This window comes from Hyla sarda, chromosome 13 (assembly GCF_029499605.1).
Source record: "Hyla sarda isolate aHylSar1 chromosome 13, aHylSar1.hap1, whole genome shotgun sequence".
NCBI lineage: Eukaryota > Metazoa > Chordata > Amphibia > Anura > Hylidae > Hyla > Hyla sarda.
This window is the reverse complement of record NC_079201.1, coordinates 35,758,980-35,772,955: the sequence shown is the minus strand read 5'-3', so window position 1 is coordinate 35,772,955 and position 13,976 is coordinate 35,758,980. Positions and strand designations below refer to the sequence as shown.

Sequence of the window (13,976 nt, the reverse complement as noted above, 5' to 3'; positions counted from 1 at the left end):
ACCATATGGTGGCTCAATGACACAGCCTGGAGTTTGACTCAGTTTGCCAAGGCAAACCATGTGAAGAACAGCATGACACCGCCGTGCCCTACACACATGGTATGCTGAAGGGGCACTGAGACTTGTCCGTGCAGTGGAGGCTGAGGACATGGTGGAGGATGAGGAGGCGGATTCGCACACTGTCACAGGACCAACTGCCTGAGAGCGTGGAGTAGGAAGCCACGTGACCTGTCCAAGTTGCTGTTGTGGCTGTGCAGGAACCCCATTCACCCAGTGGGCCGTAAAGGACATGTATTGTCCCTGACCATAGTTACAGCTCCAGACATCGGTGCTGCTGTGCACTTTGGTATACACCGACAGGATCAAGAACTGGCCCACCTTCTTTTCCACAAAATTGTGCAGGGCTGGTACTGCTGTCTTCGCAAGAAAATGAAGGCTTGGGACTCTCCACCTCGGCACAAGCCATCAGTTCTCTGAAAGGTGCAGAGTCCACCACTTGAAAAGGGAGGGACTGCAGCACCAGCAACTTGGACATGAGCACATTCAGCTTCTGCGCCGTTGGATGAGTGGGTGCATACTGTTGTCTCTTGGACATGGCCTCGCCGATGGATTGCTGGCGGAATGACTGACAAAGTAGGAGCAGCAGGAGCATCTGGAGCGACATAAGGAGTGTATGACACACAGCTCCCTTCGGCTGAGGTGGTGGAGCCTTGGCTGGCTGAAACAGGGAGTGGCGTGCCACTGGGTGATGCAGCAGGCTGGACCACCACATCAGAGCCACGGTTCTCCCAGGCCGCTTTATGGTGGCACAGCATATGTTGACGCAGGGCCGTGGTGCCATCATTGGGATTCTGGCCAAGCTTCACCTTCTGCCGACACATCTTGCATGTGGCTATGTTAACCTCCTCCGGATGCTTGATGAAAAACTGCATCACCGCCGAGTAGCTGATTTTCCCACCAACAGTCCGCACTAATTGACTGCTACTGCCGCCGTCTCAAGGAATCCCTGTTCCACTACCTCCCGGGAAGCTAGGCTGCCAAGAAGCAGGTGGTCTCCCCTGGGCATGTTTGGCTCCAGAAATTCCACTTCTGCCTCCTTGCTGGCTTAGTTGCTGCCTCACGGGCAACCTGCATCCCTCTTCTCCTGATGATGAGCTCTGTGCTCTCTCCTGTCTGACAGGACTCCTCTGTGCTCTCACCTATCTGATAGCACTCCTCTGTGCTCTCCCCTGTCTGACAGGACTCCTCTGTGCTCTCTCCTGTCTGATAGGACTCCTCTGTGCTCTCTCCTGTCTGACAGAACTCCTCTGTGCTCTCTCCTGTCTGACAGGACTCCTCTGTGCTCTCTCCTGTCTGACAGGACTCCTCTGTGCTCTCTCCTGTCTGACAGGACTCCTCTGTGCTCTCTCCTGTCTGACAGAACTCCTCTGTGCGCTCTCCTGTCTGACAGAACTCCTCTGTGCTCTCTCCTGTCTGATAGGACAGAAAGGAGCACAAAGGGGGACTATCAGACAGGAGAGAGCACAGGAGTGCTAGCCCACCCTCACTTACTGGACTTTGTCCATGCCTGTGCTTCAGCTCTGACAAAGTCATGATTTCTATAAAAAGGAAATAAAATTTTCTTATGAAGTATATTAGTAAGGTTAATGTTTTGTCAAGATATAAAACATATACAACACATTTTTGTGTCGGACAGTGCCCATTTAAAGTGTCAAAACATTTAAATTAGACAAAAAAGATGAAGTGGTTGCTTGTATGTTGGCTTTAGAATAAATGTATACAAAACAAATTTATTTTCTTTGCATACCTAAGATTTTATTTATTTTCATGCCTGTAATAAACTTGCTCATTTGCCTGTCACTCTGTTATCTGTTTTTACCAGGCATTTACAACATAGAGCATACCCATAAAGTCCACTTTTCAAGCTTTCCATATACAAGTTTATTATGTTATTTTTTTTTTGTCTTAAATCTTAGTTGTACTCAAGGTGTGGATACCACATGCTTGACCATTCTTTCACCAGCAGTCCTTATAAATTACATATTGGCATCAGAATTTCAGATTTGGGCACAAGACAAGGCTTCTTTTGCCACAAGAGGGAAAGCCCTGTCAGTCCTGTGTTAGTCCAAGCATATACTGCGACTCCGTTTTACTGATGAATTGATCTTTTTCTGCCGCAGGCGTTCTCTGTTCATATTTTCCAGCCTGTAAATAAAATATAATAACTATTACACACAACAGAGAAAACAAACAAAAAAAAAAAAACACTAGATAACATGGACCAAGTTACTGATAGTCTGAGCTCTTTTTGAAAGCTTTATTTATATAAGGTGTTGGTCCTGCCTGGGTTTTACCTAATAAGACTAGAAGCACCCGAGGGAGGTGTCCAAAGCATACATGCCCTTTAAGACCTTTAGGACAAAGGGTGTAAATGTATGTCCTTTCCTGGTCTATAAAGTGCGCTCGTGGGCAGGTCCCAGCTGCTATCAGTAGACTGGCTAATGTCGGACATCACTGATTGGGCCGATGTCCTGCATTAACCCTTTAGATGCCACAAAGTTGATAGCAGCGTCTAGATGAAGAACAATGATTTGCAGTTTAGCTCTGGGAGCTGATCAGGACCACAGAGACGAAATCACGGGGTCCCGACAAGCCTAAAGCATAGACTGAGGTCTCTTAGCCTCTGTCCGATCAATGCTCCTTCACCGCAGGCACCTTTAACAACCTGTAGTAATGGAGCATCCATAACACTGATCAAGGCTGTGCTATGTAGATGCAACAGATCTTGCAACAGCAGTACACCAATCTAATACTGATGGCCTATCTTTAATACAATCTTAACTGTTGCCCACAAAACCCCTTTTAAATAGGATCTTACTAGTAGTCCTGTTTTAACAACTATACCTTGACCTACCAACCCTGCATCAATACAAAACATGTATATGGTCACTTAACTGCAATGTAGTAAACCTTAGAACAACATAGAAACATAGAAGGTGTCAGCAGATGAGAACCATTTGACCCATCTAGTCTGCCCAAAATTCTGAATACTTGCATGCTGAAACTCCTTTACTGCATTTGTAGCTACCGCTTCTACAGGAAGGCTATTCCATGCATCCACTACTCTCTCAGTAAAGTAATACTTCCTGATATTACTGCAGACACTTTGTCCTTCTAATTTGAAACCATGTCCTTGTGGAATTTTTTCTTCTTTTAAATATCCTCTCCTCCTTTACTGTGTTGATCCCCTTTATGTATTTAAAAATAACTTGGGTGAATCAACATATAAGGCTGAGATAATACATTGTAGCCTCTGGCCCAGAGTGTGCCACATGGCCAAGAACTTCACTTCAACACGACAAGAGATTTACTGCGAGCTGCTGATATTCTGGGACAAGTAAGGTCAGGCACACAGCATTTCAGGTAAAAAGTGTATGTTTTTTGAAGCCCATTTCTCAGCTGTATAGCAACAACTGCTTTGTGGCCAAAGCCCCTGAACCCAAACTAATAAATCACAGTGCCATGTGACTGAACTTAGTTTCAGAGGCAGTTGTTTTCTGCTGGGCCCATCAGAAGTGTCTGGTTGTGCAATCTGACTATGAACAGGAATAACAAATCAAGGCAGATACCTATCTCTATACACAATACAGACAATAGCATAAATAAAAAGATGCGTACCAAGCTATCCAATATATGACTGTACCTGATTTGCCTCAGTTTAACATCCTCCTTCGACACAGGCTTTGGCCTCTCGTTTGCTTCAGAAATCATTGCTTGGATTTTATCCAGGCAGTCAGCCAAGTTGCGCATCTGGTACCGGCTCACTTGTGAGGTGACTATTAGTTCTCCATCACGGTTTATTCGGTTTTTATGCTAGACAATGGAGAAGATGACAAAATGGAATAAGCCATAATATCTAAAGTAAAGGATTTTCTTATGCACGGCTTGTGCACCTCTATGATGTGCAGATAAAACTGAAATCAGACAAAGTGCTGTATTCTGATGGCTGTAATGCAGCACAATTTGGGTGTGCATATGTTTAAAGAACAGAATGGAATCATGTCAATATCAAACAGGTCAACCTTTTCCCAGGAATGGTACGAAAATGGTTCTCCTGCTTTTTTCCCATCTGGATATGATACAATTTGGCTCCTGTACAACATCATGTTATAGCCTATTAAAAAAATACATGGTATTTTCTCAAAAATAAATAGCTGATGGTTGGCTGAGCATCCCAATGGCAGCTACAGCATTTCACCTATGTGAGTACACCCCTCAAATTTTTGTAAATAGTTTGTGATAGCACTGAAGAAATGACACTTCGCTACAATGTAAAGTAGTAAGTGCACAGTCTGTATAATAGTGTTAAATATTGTGCCCCCTAAAAATAATAACACACAGCTATTAATGTCTAAACCCTGGTAACATAAGAGAGTACATCCCTAAATGAAAATATCCAAATAGGGCCCAATAATCCCTTTTCCCTGCACGATGTCAAGTGACCCACTAGAGTTACAAGGTCTCAGGTGTGAATAGCGAGCAGATGTTAGCGCTCTAACACTCTGTAGTACTGGTTACTGGAAGTGCAACGAGGCACCTTAAGAACTGTTGCTCTATGTAAACATAGCCTAGGCTATTAGAAGATTGCCAAGACCATGAAGCAGAGCTGCAGCACAGTAGGCAAAGCCATACAGTGGTTTCACAGGACATGTTTAGAACTAGATTTTCCATGGTCGACCAAAGAAGTTGAGTGCATGTGCTTTATAACCAGAGGTTGTCTTTGGTAAACAGACATAAGTGCTGCCAGCATGACTGCAGAGGTTCAAGGGGTGGGAAGGGGGGGGGGGGGGGTCAGCCTATCAGTCCTAAAACCATATGCCACATGCTGCATCAAATTAGTCTGCATGGCTGTTGTCCCAGAAGGAAGCCTCTTCTAAAGATGAAGCATAAGAAAGCTTGTAAACAATTTTCTGAAGACAAGCGGACTAAGGACAAGAATTACTGGAACCATGTGCTGTGGTGTGATGAGACCAAGATTAACTTATTTGGTCCAGATAATGACAAGCGTGTGTGGTGGCAACCAAGTGACGAGTACAAAGACAAGTGTGTCTAGCCTACAGTCAAGCATGGTAGTGCGAGTGCCATGTTCTGGGCCTGCATGAGTGCTGCTGGCACTGGGGAGCTACTGTTCACTGATGGAACCACGAATGCTGAAAAATACCAGAGCATGATTCCCTCCTGGAGATTGGGCCATGGGGCAGTATTACAACCCCAAACATCTCTAGGACCCCACTCTGCCTTTCAAAAAAAGCTATGGGTAAAGGTGATGGTCTGGCCAAGCATATCTCCAGAATGCAGGGTCTCTAACATCCACCAGCTCCATGATGTTGTCATGGAGGAGTGGAAGAGGACACCTGAGAAGATCTGGTGAACTCCATGCCTAAGAGGCTTAAGGCAGTTCAGGATAATAATGGTGGCCACACAAAATATTGACACTTTGGGCCCAATCTGGACATTTCCACTTAGGGGTGCACATTAATGGCTGTGTGTTGAGTTATTCTGAGGGGAGAGCAAAATTATTATTATACATGTTGTACTATCACTTTACATTGTGTTGTCATTACTTCACTGTTGCCAGATGAAAAGATAAATTATTTACAAAAATATGAGGGATGTACTCCTTTATGTAAGATACTGTTATGTGTAAAGCCAGCTTAAATGTCAAAAGACATTTAGAGTTAATGCGTAATTTATAAATGGAGATAAAAAGTTCACACTTTAATGTTTTCTTCTAAAAAAAAAAAAAAAAAACACTAGAAGAACAGTAGATATAAAATAAATATATCAACAAATAAACCTCTACTTACTTACAGCACTCCCGTGGGGCCTCCAGTGTCCTGCTATGGTCCCTGGCTGCGGTCCTCTTCCTGAAGAATGAGGTTGGGACCCAGAGGGTCATACTGTGGATCAGTCAATCACTGACTGCAGCGATGTCCCCTCTTGGCCAGTGATTGGCTGAGTGGAAGTATGGCACTCTGTGCCCCGAGGTCATGCTTTCTATCAGGATCACAGCAGGGCACTAGAGACACCTGATAACCCATTTAAATCAATCGAGAAGACATAAAATGCAGCAACACCACCAGGAAAGATGCAGACAGCAGTTGACCATCTTTAGGTTAGTCTTATGGGTGAACACTTCAAGCAATGATCCAAGAACCAAGTAGTTACCTGCACAGAGATCTTCTGCCTGGCAACTTCAGGGATCCAGTCAGCTGAGGCCAGGTGGAACCTTATTTCAGCCTTTGTGTTAACTGAAAAAGAAAATGACCAAAATTATAGAATCCAATTTTCTGGTCAATGGGTATCCTCCAATTATGTGCTCAAATTCAAAAGCTGAACAGACAGAACTGCAGTATAAAGCATTGTAGACCAAAGCATCTGATGACACAGGCAGGTGGGGTTCAGGCCACCAGGTATTGACTAGCCTCTGCATCATTTTTTGGTACATTCATGAGTCCGCATCAGATTTGGATTTGCTACCATTGACTTCACATTACCCAAAAAGCAAAAGTATGGCAGTAAAAGCATTCTAAACATTTACAATTACCTTCCTGTTACACTCTTACCCCATGTCCTCTTTCTTGGCACAAGAGTGGGTGGGCTTTAGCAGCTTACTACAGTTCCCACCATTCTCTGCTGCAAGTTACTCCATGAAGTTCTCTGTTCCTTTAATTTCCAGGCTTTTAAAATTCCAGCCTTTTGTACCCTCTTACGCTGGAGCCTTTCATCTTTGCTCCTAGTTTCCATGCTTTACTGTTTCATAGACAAAAAGCTCATACTCCAATAACCCCTAGTGGTGCAAAACATTATGTGCGACCAGCAAGGTGAAGCTATAAACATTATATTTTGGGACAGTAAGTGGTGAAGGATTATTTGGGAAACCAATAAAAATATTTAGTTACTATAAAGTGAAGAATTTGACTTAGTACTGGATTCTTTCAAATACAGTAACATTTTGTATACTGATCTACCTGTTTAATTTCAGATGTCAAGAGACAGGGGAAGATTTTTCAAAACTTGTGCAGAGGAACAGTGGAGCCTATCGCTACCATTCAGACTTCAGCTTTTATTTTTAGAAGGATTTTTTGAAAGCTGGAATGTGATTGGATGCTATTGGCAACTGGTGCACTGCTCCTCTGCACAAGATTTGATCAAATTCACCCCATTGTGTGTGTTTTTTTTTAAAGCTTCCCGTTAATGCTCTGCATTAAAATAAACTGTTACTTACCCTCACAGTTAGCTTTTGGAGCAGATGTCATGTGACCACCACAGCCAATAAGCAGCCTAGATGGTCACACTTCATACCCCTGTAATCAGCTGCAGTGGTCAAGTGATGTCTGCTCCTAAAATAAGACCAACGTGCCCTCCGAGAGGGGTATGGGGCTCAGTGTGGGATGGGAGAGGAAGTAACTGTTTGTTATTTTAATGCAATTGGGGTCTTTTACATTTTATTTAAATATGGATAACTCCATTAAATACTCTCTGTTATGTAACTGACCTGTGTTATTTAGTTAAATGCCAGGGTTTTGCAGTGGAACCTGCCAATAATAAAGGGCATTTCAGCTTTCTTGGAATAGTCTTCCCAATCTCTTCCACCGCCGCCACGCCTATCCTCTCCTTTCAGCGCCGGGATAGCTGTGTAGTAAGATGCAGCGCATGCGCACCTCCTTCCTCTAGTACTGCACCTGCGCAGTGAGCGCATAAGCAGCGTGAGTAATTCCTCGCTCTGTCAATGCAGGGTGGTGGCGCATGGATGTCTGGAGGGGTGGATGCGCTGAAAGGAGAGGATAGGTGTGGCGGCGGCAGGGCTTTGCGAACCCCAAGCCACGCCTATCCAACTGTGCCTGACCGCTGGATAAATGTATTTTATAAAAGGAGGAGGAAACCCATCAAGGTATTGTTACACTGACATTATGTAACAACATTGTAGTAGTCTGGGGGGCTAAAATATCATGACAGTTGCGCTTTAAGGTCCCTATAAGGTCCCTACAAATGGTAATTTAGTGGGTACATTGGAACCCACAAAAAAAAAAAAAAAAAAACCTTAGACAAATGAAAGGCCAAAAGACTCCCTGTACTACATTGTAAATTCTGTCAAGTCATCTATCCTAGAAGGACTCATCACAGAAAAACTTCATTCTTCATGTATTTTTTTTCTCATCAGTGTGTACGGCTTCTCACCTTTATTGACGTTCTGTCCTCCAGGACCGCTGCTCTTGCTGTATGAGATGCTCAGACGATCTGAAAACACATTTGGTTAAGAAAAGCTACCAGGTAAATCCCTTAAAGGGATTATTCCAAGACTAATGTGTCACTGTCATTTAAAAAAAAAAAAAAAAAAGACCGCCGCCAATTGGTAGAATGAACAGGAAGATGCGCTCAGCCAGGTGATTATATCCCTCATCAATGCAGGAGACAGGCTCCATAGGCATTACAGAATCCTACTCCAGAGAGGAGAGAGATGGCGAGACAAGCACTTATAGCGTTTCTCCCCACTCGTTCTAACAATCAATGGGGGTCACAGCACCCAGCTCGAACCAATTAAAACTTTTCACAAGTATACATGTCAAAAGTTTTTTTTTAATATTTATATTGACACTTATAAAGCTATCCCCTATCCCACCCATCACAAGAACAGGGGTGAATGGATTATCAAAATGCTCGGTTGCTGCATCATTCACTCTCTATGGGACTTCTGAAGATAGATAGATACAAACAAAGAATAAGTTGGCCAGCACTATTAATTCCAAACTATTGTAAAAGCCTGGCTTGCAGGTGCAGGCTGCTGGGCTAAATATACAGCAACAAATGAATACAACAGCACACTGCTAGCACTAAGATATAGATGAAACATGAGTATATAGATAGAACATGAAAAGCTATACAGCTGTAATGCAATAAATGAACATATCTTCATTTATTGCATTACAGCTGTATAGCTTTTCATGTTCTATCTATATACTCATGTTTCATCTATATCTTGGTGCTAGCAGTGTGCTGCTGTATTCTCCTGTTGCTGTATATTTAGCCCAGCAGCCTACACCTGCAAGCCAGGCTTTTACAATAGTTTGGAATTAATAGTGCTGGCCAACTTATTCTCTGGTTGTATTACACATACGGGGCAGTGGCTACCTCCATGTTGGCTCTTGCACCCCACCCACCTCTATTAGGTGTATATAAGGTGCCTTGGATGTTTCAGACCTTGCATGCCTGCTGTACTGTTCACACAGAGGCATATTCACAGTGTAGGGTCCGTCCCAGAATGAGGTCACCTTACCGTGGTGGGACGGTCCACGCTATTTGGCACCAAATTTGCAAGCCAAGTACCTCATAATTTCATAGTTTCATATCTTCATTTATTGCATTACAGCTGTGTAGCTTTTCCTGTTCTATCTATATACTCATGTTTAATCTATATCTTTGTGCTAGCAGTGTGCTGCTGTATTCTCTCCTGTTAATAGATAGATAGATAGATATAGTGCTGTATGAAGGTACAGATCTCCTAATATACTCCACTTGTACAGCATGTTATAGTACAAACCTCAAATAACTCACCTACTGGAATGTCTATAAGATCCTGTATGTTCTCCTGTAGTAATAACAAATCAGAAAGGATTAGAAGGAAAGTAAATAACTTATAATGGAAACTGATAGCAGGTAGATGTGGGTGACCCTGTATCTAACAATTCTTACCAGGGGAAATCTGTACAGCCGTTCAGGAGATATTCGTTAGTATGATAATTTCTTTGTACATGGCGGCTGCTCCTCTATGTGCAATACCTTCTCCTGCCCACTACTGAAGCCCTATCCATAAATATACCTATGGAGGGGGCAGGAGAAAGCATTGAAAAGGAGGAAGAAAATACCATGTTAATAACTAAACAAATATGTCCAGAATGGCAGCATTCCTTTTCTTCTGGTAAGAAGAGTTAAAAACGGGGTCCCCCACATTATCTACCCGTATATTCAGGTTAGTGAGGGTTGCCCTGCTGTCAGTTTCCCTTTAATACTGTTCATATACAGAATTCATTGACAAGTGGTACAGGATAAGCTACCTATGTAGAACACTAATACTTACCCATATCTCACTTCATGATCATGTAACTACTGGTCATTAATACTAATGTGAATAGGTGTCTTATAGAGATGAGCGAACTTACAGTAAATTCGATTCGTCATGAACTTCTCGGCTCGGCAGTTGATGACTTATCCTGCATAAATTAGTTCAGCTTTCCGGTGCTCCCGTGGGCTGGAAAAGGGGGATACAGTCCTAGGAGAATCTTTTCTAGGACTGTATCCACCTTTTCCAGCCCACGGGAGCACCTGAAAGCTGAACTCATTAATGCAGGAAAAGTCATCAACTGCCGAGCCGAGAAGTTCGTGACGAATCGAATTTACTGTAAGTTCGCTCATCTCTAGTGTCTTTTATCAATGTCATAATCGTGTATATTAGATATCATTTCCTTATACACTAACGGATCAGACGCAAAGAGGTATTTTCAGGATTTCTAAAGCGACTGCACAAGATCAGGAAAACGGAGCAACTTTTGTCCATTACATGAATGGGTTAAAGGGGTATTCCAGGAAAAAAAAAATTTTTTTTTTAGATCAACTGGCTCCAGAAAGTTAAACAGATTTGTAAATTACTTCTATTAAAAATATATTAATCCTTCCAATAATTATCAGCTGCTGAAGTTGAGTTGTTCTTATCTGTCTGGAAACAGTGCTCTCCGCTGACATCTCTGCTTGTCTCAGGAACTGCACAGAGCAGAATAGGTTTGCTATGGGGATTTGCTTTTACTCTGGACAGTTCCTGAGACAGGTGTCATCAGAGAGCACTTAGACAGAAAAGAACAACTCAACTTCAGCAGCTCAAAAGTACTGAAAGGATTAAGATTTTTTTAATAGAAGTAATTTACAAATCTGTTTAACTTTCTGGAGCCAGTTGATATATAAAAAAAATGTTCCCCTGGATAACCCCTTTAAGATGCAATACTAGACAAAGCATGTAAACAAGGATGGTGCGGTTTCTGGAAGTAAGTAACCATGTTTTATAGATTGTTGCATTTCCCAGTCCTCACGATGTACAGTGGTCCCTCAAGTTATAATATTAATCGGTTCCTGGACGACCATTGTATGTAGAAACCATTGTATGTTGAGACCAGAACTCTATGGAAACCTGGTAATTGGTTCTGAAGCCCCCAAAAATGTCCTCCAAAAATAGGAAAAAGTGAGGATTAAAGAAAAATAAGAAGATAACTAATATAGATAAAGCAAATCCTTACATATAAAAGTAATAAAGATCTGCAGGGAGCTGTAAATCACTGTCTATGTCAGTGTTTCCCAATCTGGGTGCCTCCAGCTGTTGCAAAACTACAACTCCCAGCATGCCCAGACAGCCAAAGGCTGTCCGGGCATGCTGAGAGTTGTAGTTTTGAAACAGCTGGAGGCACCCTGATTGGGAAACGCTGGTCTATGTAGAGGACAGGAGCTTCTTTGGGGTCCTGTACAGTACACAGTGTCCTAAAAATGTAAAATGGAGCCGCCCTCACCTGGTGTCCAAAGGAGAAGCTAACCTTGGTACAGGACAGAACATGTAATACCTCCCTGTACTGTAGGGGGCGCTACCAGACACCAGTCAGTGCATACACTTCAGTAATACAGGTAAAGAGTAGTACAGAACATGTACTACCTCCCTGTACTGTATGGGGCGCCACCAGACAGCAGTCAGTGCATACACTTCAGTAATACAGGTAAAGAGTAGTACAGAACATGTAATACCTCCCTGTACTGTAGGGGGCGCTACCAGACACCAGTCAGTGCATACACTTCAGTAATACAGGTGTTTTACCAGTGAAATGCCCATTCTGATTGGTCAGGTCTTCCAGCCATTGACACGTTTCACAGATCTGGACTGTCTGTAGTATTGTATGTTGAGTTTGGTTTCAAGTTACAATGTTCCAGAAATGACAATTGTATGTTGAAACTATTGTATGTTGAGGCCATTGTAAGTTGAGGGATCACTGTATATCACTGATCATAAAGCTCTATGACTGTGATCAGCAGCCGCAATTACATATGACATCACAAGGACACGGAGACTGCGGCAATTACGTATGACATCACAAGGACACGGAGACTGCGGCAATTACGTATGACATCACAAGGACACGGAGACTGCGGCAATTACGTATGACATCACAAGGACACGGAGACTGCGGCAATTACGTATGACATCACAAGGACACGGAGACTGCGGCAATTACGTATGACATCACAAGGACACGGAGACTGCGGCAATTACGTATGACATCACAAGGACACGGAGACTGCGGCAATTACGTATGACATCACAAGGACACGGAGACTGCGGCAATTACGTATGACATCACAAGGACACGGAGACTGCGGCAATTACGTATGACATCACAAGGACACGGAGACTGCGGCAATTACGTATGACATCACAAGGACACGGAGACTGCGGCAATTACGTATGACATCACAAGGACACGGAGACTGCGGCAATTACGTATGACATCACAAGGACACGGAGACTGCGGCAATTACGTATGACATCACAAGGACACGGAGACTGCGGCAATTACGTATGACATCACAAGGACCCGGAGACTGCCGCAATTACGTATGACATCACAAGGACACCGAGACTGTGGCAATTACGTATGACATCACAAGGACACCGAGACTGCCGCAATTACGTATGACATCACAAGGACACCGAGACTGTGGCAATTGTGTAACACAAAGTCTCATGTACAGATAAACAGTAAGGGGGTACTCTCGCTAGCTGTAGTAAGATTACAACTTTAAGGATGCCTGGACAGCCAACATGCTGGGCGTTGCTGTTTTACAAGAGCTGGAGCCATATTTGTTGGGAAACAGTGCATTATGGCAGTGTTTCCCAACTAGGGTGCCTCCAGCTGTTGCAAAACTACAACTCCCAGCATGCCCGGACAGTGTTGTAGTTTTGCATCAGCTGTGGGCTCCCTGGTTGGGAAACGCTGCATTATGGAGCTGACCTTCGTAGTATAACATGAAGACATCACATGCTATACAATACGGTCCTCCAATGTCACCCCGTGCAGGGCGCTGCCTCATTGGTGGAGCCGCCTGTCAATCACACACAACATCCCTCCCCGCGGGCCGCTCACCTCTGAGCTCCGGTGTACACTGTCTGGATATAACTTGTCTAAGCTATAGGCGCTCTGAAAATAGCGAATGCCAAGGGCACCAAGAGAACGGAATACCGACAACCGCGGGAGCAGACCGGCGATCGCCATGTTGACTGGAAAGCACTTCCGGGCTGTAAGTGCAACCTGCTAATCTTACGTCTGGAAACAAGAGCTGTAAGCACTTAGTTCCGCGCCTGAGGACAAAGGCTGCTCAGCTTTCTCTTGTGGTCTCTATAGCGGACGCTGAGGCAGTGGTACAGTACATTGTTAGGAGATGTCAGCTGTAATCTGATTGCATTTGCTTTTATTTTTATCCGTGAGGCCCGTGAAGAGCTGCGCATCAGAGGAGGACACACTGGGGGAGATTCATCAGGGGACATACAGTGGTCCCTCAACATACGATGGTAATCCGTTCCAAACGGACCATCGTTTGTTGAAACCATCGCATGTTGAGGAATCCGTGCAATGTAAAGTATAGGACAGTGGTCTACAACCTGCGGACCTCCAGATGTTGCAATACTACAACACCCAGCATGCCCGGACAGCCGTTGGCTGTCCGGGCATGCTGGGTGTTGTAGTTTTGCAACATCTGGAGGTCCGCAGGTTGAAGACCACTGTTAGAGGAAGGCGTACTCACCTATCCCCGCCGCTCCGGACCGTCATCGCTGCCCGGGATGTCGCCGTCCATCGCTGTCGCCGCGTCCCCAAGGTGAGGCCTCT

The 13,976-nt window shown here is 44.0% G+C and overlaps 1 protein-coding gene and 1 long non-coding RNA gene across 4 annotated transcripts in view; one reads left to right on the top strand and one right to left on the bottom strand.

Annotated features, from left to right (window-relative positions):
* Positions 1–13,976, top strand: part of LOC130297575 (uncharacterized) — a 49,317-nt gene that overhangs the window by 16,416 nt on the left and 18,925 nt on the right. Inside the window, exon 2 of one of the 3 annotated variants that reach the window (XR_008849595.1) lies at positions 8,225–8,334. This is a non-coding gene — a long non-coding RNA (uncharacterized LOC130297575). Of the gene's footprint in view, positions 1–8,224; positions 8,335–13,290; positions 13,511–13,976 lie in introns of those variants that run through there. The other 2 variants (XR_008849593.1, XR_008849594.1) reach the window with 2 other exon arrangements.
* MRPL58 (mitochondrial ribosomal protein L58) lies at positions 1,816–13,405 on the bottom strand. The gene is made up of 6 exons (XM_056550186.1): positions 13,236–13,405; positions 9,616–9,649; positions 8,242–8,301; positions 6,229–6,311; positions 3,704–3,873; positions 1,816–2,205 (listed from the first exon to the last, which is right to left on the bottom strand). Exons 1-6 carry the CDS (start codon positions 13,362–13,364, stop codon positions 2,121–2,123), a joined length of 561 nt encoding a protein of 186 aa, XP_056406161.1. The 5' UTR covers positions 13,365–13,405; the 3' UTR covers positions 1,816–2,120.

What these genes read in the sequence shown, in the direction of transcription:
- MRPL58 (XM_056550186.1), bottom strand. Translation starts at nt 13,364, where the DNA reads ATGGCGATCGCCGGTCTGCTCCCGCGGTTGTCGGTATTCCGTTCTCTT. An exon ending in AGGACAGAACGTCAATAAAG is followed by an intron (nt 6,312 to 8,241) that starts GTGAGAAGCCGT and finishes TTTCTTTTTCAG; the next exon opens with TTAACACAAAGGCTGAAATA. An exon ending in GGCAGAAGATCTCTGTGCAG is followed by an intron (nt 3,874 to 6,228) that starts GTAACTACTTGG and finishes TCCATTGTCTAG; the next exon opens with CATAAAAACCGAATAAACCG.